Source organism: Notolepis coatsorum, assembly GCF_963971535.1.
Source record: "Notolepis coatsorum genome assembly, chromosome: 19".
Classification (NCBI taxonomy): Eukaryota; Metazoa; Chordata; class Actinopteri; order Aulopiformes; family Paralepididae; genus Notolepis; species Notolepis coatsorum.
Genome location: NC_140183.1, coordinates 79,684,419 through 79,703,951, shown reverse-complemented (window position 1 = coordinate 79,703,951; position 19,533 = coordinate 79,684,419). Strand labels below are relative to the sequence as shown.

The 19,533-nt window shown below is 44.3% G+C and overlaps 2 protein-coding genes across 4 annotated transcripts in view; one reads left to right on the top strand and one right to left on the bottom strand.

Annotated features, from left to right (window-relative positions):
- flad1 (flavin adenine dinucleotide synthetase 1) overlaps window positions 1-9,931 on the bottom strand; it is a 55,719-nt gene extending 45,788 nt beyond the window's left edge. Inside the window, exons 1-2 of one of the 3 annotated variants that reach the window (XM_084335897.1) lie at window positions 9,608-9,931; window positions 7,983-8,144 (exon numbers count right to left, since the gene is read on the bottom strand). In XM_084335897.1, the coding sequence (XP_084192023.1) occupies window positions 7,983-8,144 (162 nt within the window). In that variant the 5' untranslated portion in view covers window positions 9,608-9,931. Of the gene's footprint in view, window positions 1-7,982; window positions 8,148-9,477 lie in introns of all 3 variants that reach the window. The other 2 variants (XM_084335895.1, XM_084335896.1) reach the window with 2 other exon arrangements.
- Window positions 9,932-16,429: 6,498 nt separating this feature from the next.
- The window catches only part of shc1 (SHC (Src homology 2 domain containing) transforming protein 1), a gene marked incomplete at its 5' end in the record, with an annotated part of 28,809 nt that continues 25,705 nt past the window's right edge, over window positions 16,430-19,533 (top strand). Inside the window, one exon of the mRNA XM_084336729.1 lies at window positions 16,430-16,450. Within this exon, the coding sequence (XP_084192855.1) occupies window positions 16,430-16,450 (21 nt within the window). The remainder of the gene's footprint in view (window positions 16,451-19,533) is intronic.

Genomic DNA, 19,533 nt, shown 5'->3' with positions numbered 1-19,533 from the left:
ACAGTTCTGTGTTTCACCGGACGTAAAACATGCTCGGCAAACACGATCACAGTTTTTTAGGGATGCACCGAAAATTCGGCTACCGAACATTTTCGGCCGAAAATGGTTAAAAAGGCTCTTTCGGCTTTCGGCCGAAAGGGTTTTAGCACCGAAAATATATGACCGAAAGTCAAATAACGTGTTGTTGTGATGACGTCATCAAAACGCGACTACAGACATACCGGTAGCATGCGCAACATGTAACGTGAGCAGCTTGGCAGATCTTCCTGCATTCTACAGCCTGTGATACCTAACTCCTCTTGGGAGTAGGGATGTCACCCGAAACCCGGTTCTAAACTAAATTAGAAAAAACCGGAGTATTGATCAGCTCCGACGTTAACGGTACTGCTATCAGTAGTCTAGGAGCGGATTAGCTACGGAGCTAACAGTGTACCATCCATCTGCGACGCAACGGTGGCAGCAACAGTGGACACTGAGTAATGTTAACGTTATGACGAGTTCATACTACACTACACGTATGAACTCGACTTAACGTTACTCCGTTTAAATGAAGTGTTTAATTAGCAGCAATCTGTTGTTGAAAATGTATCGTTAAACCGGAAATGGAAATGCGAGGACAGGAAGTCGTCATCAATCGTTGTAGTCTTTTAGTCTTAACAGTCTGGAATTAATGTATGCATGCAAAAGTGCTGAATAAATGTTTTATGGGCCCATAGTGATTATTAATATTATTTAAGTTAAGTTTAGCCATAATCATGTCTTTTGCCATAATCAGGTAGCTAAAAAAAAGAAAAAAAAAAACATATATTTATATTAATCATTTTCGGCCTTTCGGCCAGGGTTTCCGTTAGAATTTTTTTTTGCAGGTCTGAGTGTCCGGTAGATTTCAATCTACCGGACAAATGGGATAAATTCCGGTCAGAGTTTATTGAGCTTAAAAACAATTGATAGGCCTATATAAAGAATGACATCATCAAGGCATTTATAATATTTTAACTTAAAACTAGGCTACTTTTGCGTATATAGTCATTAATATATTCCAAATAAAATAAGTCCCTCGAGACTTCGTGCTGCTGCCGACTTGAGGTGTCGGTGGGCAGTCTGCCCGACCTTAATAAACAGCAGTCTGTTATAATCACATTTTTATGAGCTAACGAATTCCGTTATATTGGACATTTGTATTAATTATATCAAGCGAAGAACTGAGAAATTTGGCAGAGAGAGACGGCAACATTATCGTGGGTTTGCGCCGTGATGTATATCTCCACCTCCCAACGACTTGGTGCTGCTCATAATGTCCGGTGAAAATAATTCCCTCTAAGCACAATTTGATTATTTGAATTGTATTAAAATAGGCAAAAATTAAATAGCCTATGCGATGAACGAAACAATCATTACATTTGTCGTTGCTTCACCAAGCAGCCGGTCTAATAATGACATCCTGTTGTCAGCGCAAGCTGGCTGCTGATATATTTACGTGAAGCATGGAGCAGGCAGAGTGGTGTTTTTAGGTCCGGTCTGGAAACCGCTCAGCAGCGCCCCCACCCAACAGCTGAATTGCCAATGGCTGAATTGGAGTACTGCACCCTGCCAAGCCATGCTTCTCGCAAATATATCAGCAGCCAGCTTGCGCTGACAACAGGATGTCATTATTAGACCGGCTGCTTGGTGAAGCAACGACAAATGTAATGATTGTTTCGTTCATCGCATAGGCTATTTAATTTTAGCCTATTTTAATACAATTCAAATAATCTAATTGTGTTTAGAGGGAAATATTTTCACCGGACATTATGACCGGAGAGATTAAATATGTCGGACTTCAACAGATTTTGCCGGTCAAATACCGGTAATTACCGGCTAACGGAAACGCTGCTTTCGGCATTCGGTTTTCGGCCAACTGTTTCCTATTTTCGGTATCGGTTTCGGCCAAGAATTTCCCATTCGGTGCATCCCTACAGTTTTTAGTTAAAACGCCAGAAGAAGAACCAGAAGAATTCGGGCTTATTGCACATAACGCGTTTTATCTCATTTTCCAAAAAAAATTCCTTCCATGTTGCACTACAAGTAGTGTCTGTCAAATGAGCCACACCATTGTCTCCACAGCTATAATACAGAACACACACACAGCTCTGCAAACATAGTGAAACACAGCGGAAACGACTATTTTAAGCTGGCCATCTAGCGGTAGAGATGGGAATTAAGCGCAGCGCTGAAAGTGTTAATGTGAGCGATTTGTACTTGTCAAATTTCCCTCTGGATAATTAAAGTATTTCTATTCTATACCAGTTAACCACAAATATGTAAACACCAATTTTCTCTAGTAGCTTTGACCAGCAAATATTATATTGTGTGTTGGCATAATGTAACCGTGCTGTAGAGAGCTGTGCAATATCCCAGTAGGAAGACAGTCATTCCCTCAGCGACAGGCTATCGTTCTTTCAGCAGCTGTGAGACCAGCTAACAAGAGGCACCTGTCAACTGTAGTGCCATTAAGTAACAGCAGACACGTTGAGTGAGGAATCGCTCTCTCAACAATATCACACATAATACTTGTTTTTGACTTCTTCCCCAAATCTATTAACCTCTGGACACTGCCAAACCATCTGAATAAAAGTGCCAATGGTATTGTCTGGACAAAAGCTGCTAAATGAATTATCTCTGAATTTAATTGGTTGTAACCTTTGAGGTGTGAGATAAGACCTGTGAATACATTTATAGTGTATCATTTTATGGTTTGGATTGCTGGATGACAGGGATATATTTGACCATATAGTGTGCCAATCCAGATCTGAGGAAGTATTAATATCTCTCTTCCAGAGTCTGTTAAGTGGCAATGATTTATATGAGGCCTCAGGTATAGATTTATAGATGTCAATAGCATTGTCTATTGTACATTTGTATCTTTGGTGCCAAGTATCAAATGAAAGGGTTGGTTTCCAAATCAGTGCCCCATGGGAGACCTTGAGCATGCATTGCTGCACGCAACTGTTACACAGGAATGTAACACAGGAAGGTTACACAGGAAGGTAACACAGGGAGGTTACACAGGGAGGTAACACAGGGAGGTTACACAGGAAGGTTACACAGGGAAGTTACACAGGGAGGTAACACAGGAAGGTAACACAGGAAGGTTACACAGGGAGGTAACACAGGAAGGTAACACAGGAAGGTAACACAGGAAGGTTACACAGGGAGGTAACACAGGGAGGTTACACAGGAAGGTTACACAGGGAGGTAACACAGGGAGGTAACACAGGGAGGTAACACAGGGAGGTAACACAGGGAGGTAACACAGAAAGGTAACACAGGGAGGTAACACAGGGAGGTAACACAGGGAGGTTACACAGGAAGGTTACACAGGGAGGTAACACAGGGAGGTAACACAGGAAGGTAACACAGGAAGGTAACACAGGAAGGTAACACAGGAAGTTTACACAGGGAGGTAACACGGGGAGGTTACACAGGGAGGTAACACAGGGAGGTTACACAGGAAGGTTACACAGGAAGGTAACACAGGGAGGTAACACAGGAAGGTAACACAGGGAGGTAACACAGGAAGGTAACACAGGGAGGTAACACAGGGAGGTAACAGAAGAAGGTTACACAGGAAGGTTACACAGGAAGGTTACACAGGGAGGTAACACAGGAAGGTAACACAGGAAGGTTACACAGGGAGGTAACACGGGGAGGTTACACAGGGAGGTAACACAGGAAGGTTACACAGGGAGGTAACACAGGGAGGTAACACAGGAAGGTAACACAGGGAGGGATGGGTACCTTTCACATTTGAACCGATACCGGTACCGGTACCTGTGAATCGATACCGGTACCCAACGGTACCTTTTTTCGGTACTTTAGTCTCAAGAAATTTAATTTCCCTACCTCAGTCGTAAAAAAAAAAATCCAAACTTCAAATAACTACAATTTCGACAGTTTTCGGCTTGTCATTGCTCCGACTGCTTTGTTGTTGAATCAAGTAAAATCCTAGGTAAGCATATATTGTGCGTGTGAACGTTGACATGAAAAGAAAAAAGTTATAAAAAAAAAAAAAAAAAAAATCTTTTTTTTTCGGTTTCTCACTTGATTCGATACTCGGTAGTACCGACGTGTTTCGGTTCGGTACCTCAAAAGTACCGAATTCGGTACCCATCCCTAAACACAGGGAGGTTACACAGGAAGGTAACACAGGAAGGTAACACAGGGAGGTAACACAGGGAGGTTACACAGGAAGGTAACACAGGGAGGTTACACAGGGAGGTAACACAGGAAGGTAACACAGGAAGGTAACACAGGAAGGTAACACAGGGAGGTAACACAGGGAGGTAACAGAAGAAGGTTACACAGGAAGGTAACACAGGGAGGTAACAGAGGGAGGTTACACAGGAAGGTAACACAGGGAGGTAACACAGGGAGGTAACACAGGGAGGTTACACAGGAAGGTTACACAGGAAGGTAACACAGGAAGGTTACACAGGACGGTAACACAGGGAGGTAACACAGGAAGGTAACACAGGGAGGTAACACAGGGAGGTAACACAGGGAGGTAACACAGGGAGGTAACAGAAGAAGGTTACACAGGAAGGTTACACAGGAAGGTTACACAGGGAGGTAACACAGGAAGGTAACACAGGGAGGTAACACAGGGAGGTAACACAGGAAGGTAACACAGGAAGGTAACACAGGGAGGTAACACAGGGAGGTAACAGAAGAAGGTTACACAGGAAGGTTACACAGGAAGGTTACACAGGAAGGTTACACAGGAAGGTAACACAGGGAGGTAACACAGGAAGGTAACACAGGGAGGTTACACAGGAAGGTAACACAGGAAGGTAACACAGGGAGGTAACAGAAGAAGGTAACACAGGGAGGTAACACAGGAAGGTAACAGAAGAAGGTAACACAGGGAGGTAACTAGAGCTGCCGCGGTATCGGTATTACCGCGGTATCGCTGTTACATCATGCCCACCGCAGCGTTGGGCTGAATACCGGCATCACCGCTGTTTTTTATTATATTATTATTATTATTACGCTCTCGTTGGGCTTGCGGCTCTGCAGATATACCCTACTTCTCTGTCGAGATTCCAAGCGACCCTATTGGGTACCAGAAAAGTCACATGAAACACTGCAGACCACTGATTGGTCAGAAGAGATACGCGTCACATGCTTGGAGCATCTTGCAGTGCGTTTACTTCCTGAATCTCAGCCATCACAACACGGCTAATAGTACGTTAGCTCCCACCGGAGACCGGAGTGGATTACCGACGCCGTCGCTCCTCAGGGAACGAGGCATAATGATTTTACTGCAACGAAATGTTATAATAAAAGCCCTTCGTTCTATACACTTGTCTGATTGAAAACTTTATTAACAGACCGCAGAATGGGTACAACTCGGCACGCTCTGAGCAAAGAAAGGAACTTAGATATTAATTGAGTAACGCTTGCCTTGCTATGTGGTCCGGTAAATACGAACGTGTAACTATACTAACGTTAATGCCACAAATCGAATGCCTTTGTAATCATAAGTAGTAACGTTATAATAATAAGAAGAAGAAAGGGTCGGGGGGGTAACCGGCGGGCGCGACACCGAGGGGAGACTTCGAATCCGTGTTTCACTTTTAATAACGAATGCGTGCATGCCGAATCCCAAACAATATTCATGCTGCAAAGTCATCCTCTAAAGATAGACATTTAGACTAGAGGCAGGCTATATGCTATATAAAGAGTAGACCACAAAAAAAATGCATTCAAACTTTTTTTTTTGTGTGTGTGTGTGCGGTAATACCGCGGCGGTAGGAAATATATTGCAAATGTGTGCTGCAGTAAGGAAAACATCAATACCGCGGCAGCTCTAGAGGTAACACAGGGAGGTAACAGAAGAAGGTTACACAGGGAGGCAACACAGGGAGGTAACAGAGGAAGGTAACACAGGGAGGTAACACAGGGAGGTTACACAGGGAGGTAACACAGGGAGGTAACAGAAGAAGGTAACACAGGGAGGTTACACAGGGAGGTAACACAGGGAGGTAACACAGGGAGGTAACAGAAGAAGGTAACACAGGGAGGTAACACAGGGAGGTAACACAGGAAGGTAACAGAAGAAGGTTACACAGGAAGGTAACACAGGGAGGTAACACAGGAAGGTAACACAGGGAGGTAACACAGGAAGGTAACACAGGGAGGTAACACAGGAAGGTAACACAGGGAGGTAACACAGGGAGGTTACACAGGGAGGTAACACAGGGAGGTAACACAGGGAGGTTACACAGGAAGGTAACACAGGGAGGTTACACAGGAAGGTAACAGGGAGGTTACACAGGGAGGTAACACAGGAAGGTAACACAGGGAGGTAACACAGGGAGGTAACACAGGAAGGTAACACAGGGAGGTAACACAGGGAGGTAACACAGGGAGGTAACACAGGAAGGTAACACAGGGAGGTAACACAGGGAGGTAACACAGGGAGGTAACACAGGGAGGTTACACAGGGAGGTAACACAGGGAGGTAACACAGGGAGGTAACACAGGAAGGTAACACAGGGAGGTTACACAGGGAGGTAACACAGGAAGGTTACACAGGGAGGTAACACAGGAAGGTTACACAGGGAGGTAACACAGGAAGGTAACACAGGAAGGTAACACAGGAAGGTAACACAGGGAGGTAACACAGGAAGGTAACACAGGGAGGTAACACAGGGAGGTAACACAGGAAGGTAACACAGGGAGGTTAGAAACAGGAGGGACAGGAGACAGAGAGAAGGTAGGGAAGGGGAAAGGGAGGTGGTAGGTTGGAGGAGGGTAGTTATGGGTAGGGAGGGTTGTATGCTGGTAGGTTTTGAGTCACGATTTAAAGGTGGAGAGTAAAGGCCTCTACATGCTACAGCAACTTCAAAGCAACTTCAACACAACATCAGCGCGATTTCAGCGCGGTTGTTGCAGAGGGTCTTGTAGACTGTGTTGCGAGGACGTTGCGTACATGTCCCCAGAATCTAATCTGAACAACCGTTGCGTTGATATTGCGTAGCAGTGATTGGTTGGTAGTGAATGGGGGCGGGGCTGTCATAGAATAATATTGGTCCCGCAGCGAGGAATACTATCCTCCATTGTTGTAGCCAGCCAGCGTTGATGCTAAATAATTAGCGTCACATAGCTGGCCTTTTTCTGAAAACCCAAGCACATATTGTTCCATAGCATACGCCTTCAGTTGATCATGATAAATCCTCTCTTACCTTGACGATTAAAAAGCCTCCATAATTTAGTAAATAAAGCTGTAGCCAGCCAGCTAGCATTGGTGCTATTCAAAATGCTATCCACATTAGCTACATAGCTAACCAACTAAATACAATGGTATCCTGAGGTAACGTTAAATACAACGTTTGCTAGTCGAAATGACTGGACACACACAGGGACAAGTTAAACATCAATCAATTAATTTATTCCAACAGGTAGTTTGAGGTCTTTCTCTCCTCTCCATTGGAAACTAATGACGTTACGGTAACGTTAGCTCGAAAAGCACAGAAACGGGCGACAGAAGTTAAGCTGCTAGCAACAGACACTATAACACTTCCGGTCGGGGGATTTCAAAATAAAAGAGCGGCGTCTAAAAGCACCGGAAATACGTTTATTTTGTACATTATCTAACGTTAACACGAACCTAAACTAACTTTAGTTAAACTAACTTTGCGCGTCGATGTTGCAGAAGCATAAAGGCAGAGTGTCTACAACACCGTTGCTTTGTCGATGTTGTGTTGCAGTTGCTTTGAAGTTTCTGTAGCATGCAGAGGCCTTAAGGGAGAGTCTCTGATAGTCTGCGGGAGGGTCTTCCAAAGTCAGGGTGCAGCTCGTGAAAATGCTCTAGTTGTCCCAATGTTGTCCAAACTTGCTACACAATGCACGCACCTGGGAACACTTTGTTGCAGAACCATAATTTAGCCTCCCTCAACCACCACCCCAAACGCACACTGAATTCACTTTTTGTATCCCACCTTGAGTATCTCATCTCCAATGATGATGATGGCTGCTGTGGTGGTGCCCCCCTTTGCTGTGGAGGAGCCCTGGTGGTTCTCAGCCATGGTTGCCTTGGTGACCCGAGCTGCCACTCTCCTCACACGCACCACTGCTCTACTCAGCCTGGGAACCACCTGCATCTACTGGGAGAGTGGAGCGAGGCGTAACGCACACATCAGAGAGCACGAGAAGACAAAGAGGAAGACTTAGTGTGGTGAATGTGTCACTTGTGCTCCTTTCTTCTGCTCCTTCGCAAGCCAACATGGAAGAAACGTGGAGGGAACAAGGGAGGGGAGAATGAGGAAGGAGGGAGAAAGGAGGAGGAATTTTGGAGAGCCTATGCACTTCGGTATCTTTGACAACACATTACAGATATGTTTATGCCAATAAAACTGACATAAACATATATATATACTTTAATACTATATATATATGACTTTAAATGCACATTCTGTCACGACTTAAGCTATTCATGCATGATTCCATTTGCATTTAGAGATATTCTAAAGGTTACTATTTTCTATGATGTCATGGGAAAACCATCTCTCCTTTGAGCAGCAGGCCATCATTGTAAATAAGAATGTGTTCTTAATTGACCTGCCTGGTTTAAAAAAATATATATATAAATGACATACATAACATACTAAAGCACCTTCTCTTGACTCCCACAAGATGAAAGATGTGTTGGGAAGGTACACATGATAATCTAACGTTAAGTAGGCAAATTGTGTGGTGACCAAATGACAGCCACACAGGCGTTATGTTTTAGACAGTGTGCTAACGTTATAAATGAGTAGTATGAAACATCGTCTTGGGACATGAGGGATGAATTAATGAATGAATGAATGAATGAATGAATGAATGAATGAATGAATACTTTATTTAACAGATTGCAGAATGGGTACAATACAGTACGGCTCAATACACACAATTGTTAAGGGGATGCAGACCAGAGAAAGACGTTTGTCTTGTTTACATCAGGGTCCCCCATTTTCAATTCATAGTGACATTTATGACATACACAACATACATGACATTTATGGCATAGGGACAATGGGACATACAGGGAGATGGTGAAGAAGAATAGTTTAGAAGATAAAGTAACGTTAATGTTAAGACAAGAAGAAACGTGGAGATGTGTACGGGACGACAAATAGAGCTGATGTGGAATGGGAGCAGTTGGGTAACGTTATTACGAGCGGCAGTCCAAATCTGACAAGAGATATTCACACGGTTTCTACTAAGAGCTTCATTATATATAGCTCGGTGGTGGCAGGCAACACTCCAAACATGCAAACGTTGAGTTATATATTCCAAGTTATTCTACGCTACTTTGAGATGTTGTTGTCAGCTCATTCACTGCGACAACAAGTCACCTGAAGATGACCGGTGTTGTATCCGGATGAGGAGCACTGGAGCTAGTAGCCGGTTGGACATATATAGCTAGTTTAGCTGACAGACATCTGCACTTACAGACATCTTAGGGTGGGCTACTGTCTTCGCATTCTAGTGCAGTTGCATCTGGTTTACCACATAACTACAACACACTACATAATATAGCGGAAACGTTCGTGGTGATCAGTTGAGTACTTGGCTAGCTTACCCCTTGACACGCATATGATGTCCTCTTTACATCTATGTGCGTCAGCCATCGACCGCAGCAGCGTGTCACTCAAAGGTCGAGGGGGCCGGCCATCCAATCAGAAATAAGACGGCATTCCAGCGAGCGAATGGATTCTAGGGAGGCGGGACTTCATCATGACCACACTTTTGGTCTAGCGGAAGTTCCTCGTCTATAACATCAACGTCGCATTAATTATTTGTTTCCATTATTATTTAGCTATATGAGGCTAAAAAGAACTGCCAGAAGTAAATGGTAAATATAGGACATGTTGTCCACCGTTTACTTCATTGGTAGTTTTCGCACTTTGACTTAGCGCAGCCATGTAAACCAGAGCCTGATGTAAACATGCTCAAGGAAGCAGCATCTTCTTCTTCCATGCCGACGCGAGAACGTTGGAACGAGTCCGCCCCTGGTGGTGGTTGGTTATATTGCACTGCAGACACACTAGTGCTCACAAACCAAAATAAGAGCTAGGAAAAAAAACGCACAAGAATGGTTGTTTTTCTTCCGCCAAAGAAAGGCATAGTTTCCTTTTACCTTGCATAATTTTGCATTATGGTCAAGTTAATAAAACCGTTATAATGTGTACGTTACAACCTTTTACCCGATGATATATACAAATAAAAAAAACACACAAATTGACTACTGAATACACATGTAAGAAGTCAGTGGTTTTGTGTGTGTGTGGGGGGGGGGCTGGGGGGGGGTTATTACGTTGTTATACATGCTCCTCATTATATTACATGTTGGCTGCGCTGTTGACTATAGTACATTTCACGGGAACAAATGGCCGGTTGGGGGTAGTGGTAGTGCCTTGCTCGAGGGTAACCCTCAGCTCGGAACTAGGCAAAATCTGCATATGGCTCGCCGACAACAAACTATCATTACACATGGGCAAAACAGAGTCCATTCTCTTCGGTTCAAATAACAAACTCAGCAAAACAGACGGCTTCTCAGTTACAGTGGGTGACAATATTGTCACAAGGAAAGATGAAATTACCTACCTGGGTTCCATCCTAGAGGCTAATCTTTCCTGTGACAAAATGGCATCCAATGTAATAAAAAAAGTCAATCAACGAACTCGATTCTTGTACCGGATCTCCTCCCTGGTAAACAAGAATACCCTGAAGACTCTGGCAGGAGCACTCATTCAAGGGTACTACGACTATGCTTGCACCTCATGGTACCAAAGCACCTCAAAGGCACTAAAAACCAAATTACAAACATCTCAAAACAAACTAGTCAGACTACTGCTTGACCTGACTCCTAGAACCCACCTCACCCCTGCACACTTTGCCAACCTAGGATGGCTTAGAGTAGACGACAGAGTACAGCAACTTGCAATGGGCCGGGTCTACAAGATACACTACACGACCAAGGTACCCATGTACATGTCAAAATACTTCCCAAAGGTCAGTGAATACCACGATCACAACACCAGAGGGAGCTCCACAAATCATGTAAAACCCAGATTCGGCTCAAACAAGGGACTAAACACGTTTCGCAATTATGCCACAACAATGTGGAACGCCCTACCCAAAGCTGTAAAGGAATGTAAATCACTACCCACCTTCAAAAACACTGTCAAAGAACACCTACGGGAGACTGCAATTCAAAACTGGCCCCTACAAATGTCCTAACCCAGTTGTACAATAAAGACCAAACATGGCTTTGTCAGTATTCCAATGTACAGCCCCACCCCACCTACCCAACCTCCTCCAATGTACAGTTTCCATGTCAAATGTATGTCAGTATTCCAATGTACAGTGTGTCCCCCCCCTACCCAACCCCCCCCCCCCCCCCCCCCCCCACCTCCAATGTACAGCCCCCACCCCACCTACCCAACCTCCCCCAATGCACAGTTTCTATGTCAAATGTATATACTCTTCTTCTGGATTTTTTTAGTATCACAAACAGTACTGTATTTGAAAATCTGGTATGTCATAAATGTATAGATGTAGCAGTACTGTCTATCTGTATGTCATGTGTGTCATATGATGAATTGAAAATGGGGGACCCTGATGGAAACAAGACGAAAGTCTTTCTCAGGTCTGCATCCTCTTAACAATTGTATGTATTGAGCCGTACTGTACTGTACCCATTCTGCAATCTGTTAATAAACTTTTCAATCAATCAATCAATGGGGGAGATTACTTATTCACGCACATTTTCATGTGTGGATATTTCAAGGAGCATACAGTGGAATGTGAATGAATGAATGAATGAATGAAAACTTTATTTAACAGATTGCAGAATGGGTACAATACAGTACGGGGGACGGGGGTACGGCTCAATACACACAATTGGGGATGCAGACCAGAGAAATACGTTTGTCTTATTTACATCAGGGTCCCCCATTTTCAATTCATAGTGACATTTATGACATACACGACATACATGACATCATGCCATTTATGGCATAGGGACATACATGACATACAGGTACCGTATATATATAGTACTATTACATTTGTGACATATATGATATGCAAAGATATGTACAGTTTCTACATCAAATGTATATACACTCTTTTTCTGGACACTTTTTGTCTCACAAACAGTACTGTATTTGCAAATCTGATATGTCATAAATGTATAGATGTAGCAGTATACTGTCTATCTGTATGTCATGTATGTCATATATGTTATGATGAATTGAAAATGGGGGACCCTGATGTAAACAAGACGAAAGTCTTTCTCTGGTCTGCATCCCCTTAACAATTGTATGTATTGAGCCGTACTGTACTGTACCCATTCTGCAATCTGTTAATAAACTTTTCAATCAATCAATCAAAAGCCACGACTCCACCAGGGGCCAAACTCAAACTGCGGCCGAGCGAACCCTGGAGACCAGACGCTGCCATTTGTTCGCGGAAGTGGCTTCTTGTCGTGACCGTGGAGGAGGAGGGGGGGCGGCAGGGGGAGGAGGAAGGGACGGGACTAGAGGAAAGAAGAAAAAAAGTTGTAGTCCCATTTCTCTTATGAAGTTCATCAATACCGTAGTACTACAGCTGCCCCGACCGACGCATCGACACTGTCCTGATCGATCAAACTAAAATCTGAAGTTTCTGGAGCAACAACAACAACAGAGGAGGGGCGCACAACAAGCAACACGGGAAGGAAGGGAGGCAGAGAGCTGGTAAGTTCTCCGTCCAAAGTTGCCCACACTTCTTCTTCTTCTTGGGGCATGGTGGTACACGGGGTGCGATCCACGGTGCTGCACACTACGCATGCATGCGATCGCAGTATTTATATTCAACTTTCATGTGCATAACTAAAAATAAATTACTTTAAAACAATGCTATCTTTTATGGAGACTGACTAGAGGTGAGCATTGTTGTCTCTGTGTACAGTAGTACAGTTGCCTGTCTGCTTATGTTTGTTCAGACGACACAATGTATCGTGTTACTGTAACATGTTGCTCATAGCCTCTCTGGGCCATGCATGCGCACACAGGGCATGTATGTTGAAATTGTGTTTTTGTTCTGTCGCCACGTTAATAATATGTTGTTATATTTCTGCTTGTGCGTCCACACACAGTCTTGACTAAGTGCGAGTTTTAGCGATGACAATGAAGAACTACTTGTTATGTCAGTTTTTAAACAGCTTCCATGTTCCCCAGGCAGTGGGAACGTATGAAGTCAACTGAATCAGGCAGCACCCATATAGACAGGAACCTTTTAGAATAGACGACTCAGACGTTTATTGACAGGTTTTAGTCTTTTATTGGACATGGTAAATGGTAATGTCGTTGGATATGAAGCACTTCTTCTACCTTCCAAACCGTTGACATGTACTGACCGTAACATAACAACAGCAACACTCTTGTCCACCACATGGTCTGTTTAGGTTTCAGTAAATCAGTGGTTCTCAATGGTTCTTGAGGGAGCTATATGGGGTCCCTAGAAAAATGAGGAAGAGTTTAATGTCACTATTAAAAGTTAGAATGACTAATATGATCATAACACATTCTACACTGTCGCCTCCTCAACCAGCACATACGGCTACGGGACTCTGGACTCAAACCTCTTAACGACTAAAACATCTTCTAAGATAGGGGGGGGGGGGGGGTCCATGAGACAAACTCTTGTCAAATGGGGAGGGGACGTGTGCCCTAATTTGTACAAATGTGGGGGTCCTTGACATGAAGGAGAACCACATTAGTGGTCCATCAGAGTAGGGTTTACCAGTGTAACTAAGCACACTAAAATCTCTCTCTCTCTCTCTCCACACACTCAGTTATTACTGTCTGCCAATTCGTATTTTCGGTAGATCTATTGAGGCTGGACAAACACGCATCCGTATCGGCCGGTGAAACGGACTGTTATTAGAGAGTGAAGGCCAGACGGAGTGAGTCTCCACCTCAAGGCTGACGTTATGATTGAAGGGTCCGAATGGACCGGCTCAGTCCGGCCGGCTCTCCCTTATCGGCCGCAGCCACACTCCTCCTCCTCCTCAGACCGGGCAGGGCCGCTGACGTGATGTTTCACAGTGATGATGATCTCCACTGATGATGAAGAGGAGGGGCAGGATTGGCCGAATCAGCCACGGCGCCCGGAGGTGTTGGATTCAGACACATCAGTCACACAGGCGAACGAGATAGACACATGCACACATTCATGCACGTGACGACGCACATCTTAAATTGGACAATCGATAAATCCATAAAACAATCTTTCAATCAAAGCACAGCCACTCTCTTGCAGCACAGCTCAACCACAAATCCACTCCATTAAAACGGGGTCTGTCCAATCACAGCCCCAATCCGCCCCATCAATCAACTGGAAATCCTGTGGTCTTGAGTGACGGGGCAAGAATGACACCTGTGATTACTGTACCTCAGCCCGATTCTGGTGTGTGTATGTTATTGTGCGTGTGCATGATTTGTATGTCTGCTTTTGGCTCCCCTACCCTACTACAATTTTGTTACATCATAATGTGTATTATGAGCACCTTTTTAAAAAGGCCCAATCAGTGATCCAAACGCTAACAAATGGGTAGCCGGACCCACCATCAAAAATAAGAAATAAAAATGAAGCCAGAAATGTTTTTTTATTCTCTAGTAGTAACTATGAATACAATTCAAAAACTAATCTGTACCCGTTGTCTGGTGTTAGTCTCTTGTATCTTGTATCTTGATACAAGAGACTAACACCAGACAATGGCCACAGATTCGTGTTTAATTGTATTCATTTTTTGGCTGTTAAAAGGTTTGTTGATATTGCTAATGTGTATAAAATACTAGAGTAAAGCAGATGTATATTCTGACTTACAACAGGTTGAGAACAAGTTTCAAAAAGACTTTCATTTACAGATGAAAGTCTTCAAGAATGGATGTGAATACACTCCACATTGATATGATAAACAAGTGCGAATACACAATAGCTGCAACCTCTTTGTGATAGTCCACTCCCGTTTGCCACCCCCCCCTTTTAGTTAGTTGGCATGAACACACACCTTCTCAGACACACACACACACACACACACACACACACACACACACACACACACACACACACACACTTGGCCTCCATGCCAAATTTCAGCCTCCTAGGGCGAAACCTGTGGCCGCAAAAGGGTGGAGACATTTTTGTGGACCAACCAGTCGATCACGGATTGGAACTCGGCGTGTATTTGGATCCAAAGTTTCTCTTCAGATGAGAGTACATTTTTAGTCACAACGGTGGCAGTGATCTGTTATTATGAAGTATTGAATCAGTGTATAGTCTGACTATCCTTCAACAGTAACACTTCACCATTTGAAACGGTCCTAGGTATATGGAAACAAAGAGGTACTTGGTCAGTTCTTGCGTATAGGTACGTGTCGGGACCTCCGACTTTTGCCACCATCAACAGAGGATAATGCAACACGGTCGCCTTGTGTTGTAGCTGGAAACTAGCCATGGGAGGTAGTTATGTAGGTCGTAGCCTTGTGGTTGTCCGTTTTCTACACAATAGGGCTGAGTCTAAGCTATGTTTCCTGCATGGCTGTCATACATGGCATGCTCTGCGCTCACTGGGCTCATGTCAACAAGCTAAAGACCCAGGAGATGATCGTGGACTACAGGAGGAAGAAGACCGACATACAGCCCCTGTATATCGACGGGGGATGTGTGGAGAGAGTCTCGGTCATCAGGTTCCTGGGTGTCCAGTCCACCTGGAGGATGACCTGACCTGGAGAATCAACACCGTCTTTTTACCGCTGCTCCGTGGAAAGCATCCTCACCTACTGCATCAACGTGTGGTTCCTCAGCTGCACAGCCACAGAGAGGAGGGCGCTCCAGAGGGTCGTCAACTCGGCCCAGAAGATCATCGGCTGCCCCCTCCCCTCACTGGAGGGACTATACAACTCCCGCTGCCTCAAAAAAGCAGTAAAAATACTGAAGGACCCACACCACCCGGGCAACAAGCACCTCGTGCGGCTGCGCTCGGGCAGGCGTTTCAGCGTCATGCCCACCGGGACTAACAGACTGAAGTTTAGTTTTTATCCCAGGGCCATATGTGCACTAAACTCAGCTAAATTTTAAAACAACAGTCTCCTTGCACCCCCCCCCCACGCACACGCACGCACACACACACACACAACATTAAGGGATAGTGCAATTATATTTTATACTCCCCTGTTTTATTAATGTTATTTATGCCCCACCCCTGTTTTTATATTTAATACTGTGTTTAGGAGGACTGCTTTTATTTTTTTTACTAGCACCTAGGGTTGCATTTTTAAATTTCGTTGTAACAACTGTAACAATGACAATAAAGATCTATTCTATTCTATGTTAACCACATTGTTCCGTCATAATGATACGATGCGAGATCTGGGTAATGTTCAACACAGATGGTGGTAGCTTTGATTGATTTCGCTGCAACTCACAGACAGCTGTAGCCCAGTGCTAACATGGCGACATTGTAATAGTTTTCATGGTTTAATTGAAATACTTGAGTGTAGTTCATTGCCCTCGCGTTAGCATTACACTATAGTCGTAATTGTGCAATACTCGTGTCTTAGGGATATTAATCAATAGAAGTTGATTGTGTCGAAAATGGTTCTTAACTGAATGATTCCTGACTTAGGAAACTCACTCTATGTTGACTGTAGGCTCTCTCCATGCATAGTTTCCTTCTATTAGGAAGTCGGGCTTGAAACCCCCTCTGGTGTGGCTTTTGGTGGGGGTGGGTGAGGTGTGATACTCTGACAAGCACGGTTACGGTGAGGTCCCATGGGAGGTCTGGTCAGGGGTCTCTCTCTCTCTCTCTCTCTCTCTCTCTCTCGTCTTCTTGTGATCCCGGAAGAGCAGCTACATAGGTGTTAGTTTCTAACGAGTCACCCCCCCCCCCCCTCCGCTTGACTGCCGACAGACTGTGTGTGTTTCACTCTGGTATTATTGAGGATGATGAGGAAGCCAGACATTTATTCTCGAGTTGATTGACTCAGCTCTTGATACAAGAGACTAACACCAGACAACGGGCACAGATTCGTTTTTAATTGTATTCATTTTGTGGCTGTTAAACGGTTTGTTGACATTGTGTAGTCTGATAGGATCAGAGTTCCTCACAAGTCACCAGTTTACTTTGGGGTGGTTACCAGCGGGTTGGGGTCTGAGGGGGGGCAGGGAGGGTTGAGGAATGGGAGTTGATGAGGGAGGGGAGTCAAGCAGGTGTGATATGACTCAAAGGCATGTCAGTATTGCGGAGATGACAATGCCCCAATTTGAAAGGTGGGTGGAAATAGGACGATGTGGTCAAATCTTTTTATATTTTTCTTGTTTTTTTTTATGGTATAACGATATTTGACTGTTTTGTTTTTTTCCATGCAAACGACAGTAATTGGCCATTCAAAGATGTATGTTTTAATCCAAAAGCTTTATAATACTGCTGTAAGGAATATCTTAGATCAATCAATGAAAAATCAATAATTTCAAGATTTGTTCATATATTATTTATTAAAAAAAAAACATACCATTGCATGGATCCTTGACAGTATTCAGATTCACATTCATTTGCCATAATGCAACAATTACAATGGAATTCTTACTCTCCGTTTGCTCCACAGCATAAAGGAATACAAAAAGCAACAATTAACAGAATAAAAAAAAGCAGATATTTATTTATATACAATAGGCTGTCTGTGCAATAACACAAGTACCACTAAGTATAAGTAAATAATTTTTTTTTTAAATATATGTATACCTTTGATATTCTACCTCGCTCCGAGCCCTAGTTGTAAATGTACCTGGGTGGGCCGTGTGTGTCTGTGTGGAGAAACACTCGGGTCTCATAATGGCTCCTCTTTTTCTACCGCAAGTCTTCTTTGTGCTGCAGCAACCAGTTGAGTTTAATATTCACCTTATCTCTGCGACAGAGAGACGGGGTAATACTAGGCTACGTGGGAGGAGACCGACCAACGAGGAAGGGACGACAAACGTCATAAAAACAGATACAACTGTTGGAGAACTTGGGCAGAGAGAGGGAGAAAGAGAGAGAGAAAAAGAAGCAACCAGAGAGTGAAGCAGGAAGGAAAGACGGAGGGAGATAGTGGCTGAAAGAGAGAGAGAGAGAGGGGGGGGGGGGGGGGTAGACCCAAAATAGCTAGCTCACATGTTTGCTGTGTGCACGGGGAGCTGTTAAACAGACCGGGCGAGCGGCTGAATGCCTAGCTAATCTAATGTTTCACTATCGCCCACTAATCACATTGATTTACCCCCTCCATCCAATTCCCAGCCTATTTCTAGACCTGTCCCAGCACATTACAGAGACATGGGCTGATGTGAATTGTCGTGTGTGTGTGTGTGTGTGTGTGTGTGTGTGTGTGTGTGTGTGTGTGTGTGTGTGTGTGTGTGTGTGTGTGTGTGTGTGTGTGTGTGTGTGTGTGTGTGTGTGTGTGTGTGTGTGTGTGTGTGTGTGTGTGTGTGTGTGTGTGTGTGTGTGTGTGTGTGTGTGTGTGTGTGTGTGTGTGTGTGTGTGTGTGTGTGTGTGTGTGTGTGTGTGTGTGTGTGTTTTAAGACTTTGTGCTTTACAATCATTAATTCTCAACAGAACTGTCCTGGTATTGATTGTGTGTTCTCCTCGATTACCGAGCCCTCCCACCACGATCATTCTCATCGTCATCACTGCCTGTCATCTTTATAATGTGATGCCGTGATGGTAGACAGCCTACAGTGTGGCAGCTCCCACCCTCTGGAACTCCCTCCCCGCAGAACTCCGCACCACCCCAACTCTGGACTCATTTAAAAAACTGCTCAAAACCCACCTCTTCAACCTGGCCTTCAACCCCTAACTTTCTCACTTTATATGTATGTGTTGTGTCTGTCCACTATGTTTGTTGACTTGTTATCTCCCCCCCCCCCCCCCCCTTATGTAAAGCGACCTTGGGTCCTTTGAAAGGCGCTATATAAAACGAAGTATTATTATTATTATTATTATTACAGGCTGGTGGTAATTCAGTGTGGAAAAGGGCCACGGAGCCATATCTACCAATTCCTTGGCCTTAGTGTGGGTGAGCGAGGGGGGTCAAATCAGATTTAAATGACTCTCGTCACACACACACACACACACGCGCGCGCGCGCGGTACAGTGGACAGCCGATGTGTCTTAGTGGTATGTGCATAAAAATTCAGAGCTCTGTCTTGGCTTCTCTGTCTGGCTTCGGTGACTTGTGTCCAATCTGGGGTTTGGATCGTGGAACCGTATGGACTTGGTACGGCTTCCATCTTTTAATCTAGCCGTTCTTCTAGTGCATGCTGGGAAGAGGAGACGTATCTGTGCTAACTTCTGCTGGGGCAAGCTGAGACACAGGCGTCCTACACACAAAGTCCCTTCGGTTAATTCCTCTCATTCCAACGTGTGTGTTTGGACCTGCAGCACACTAGCTCTTTCTCTCTGTCTCTGTCTCTCTCTCTCTCATT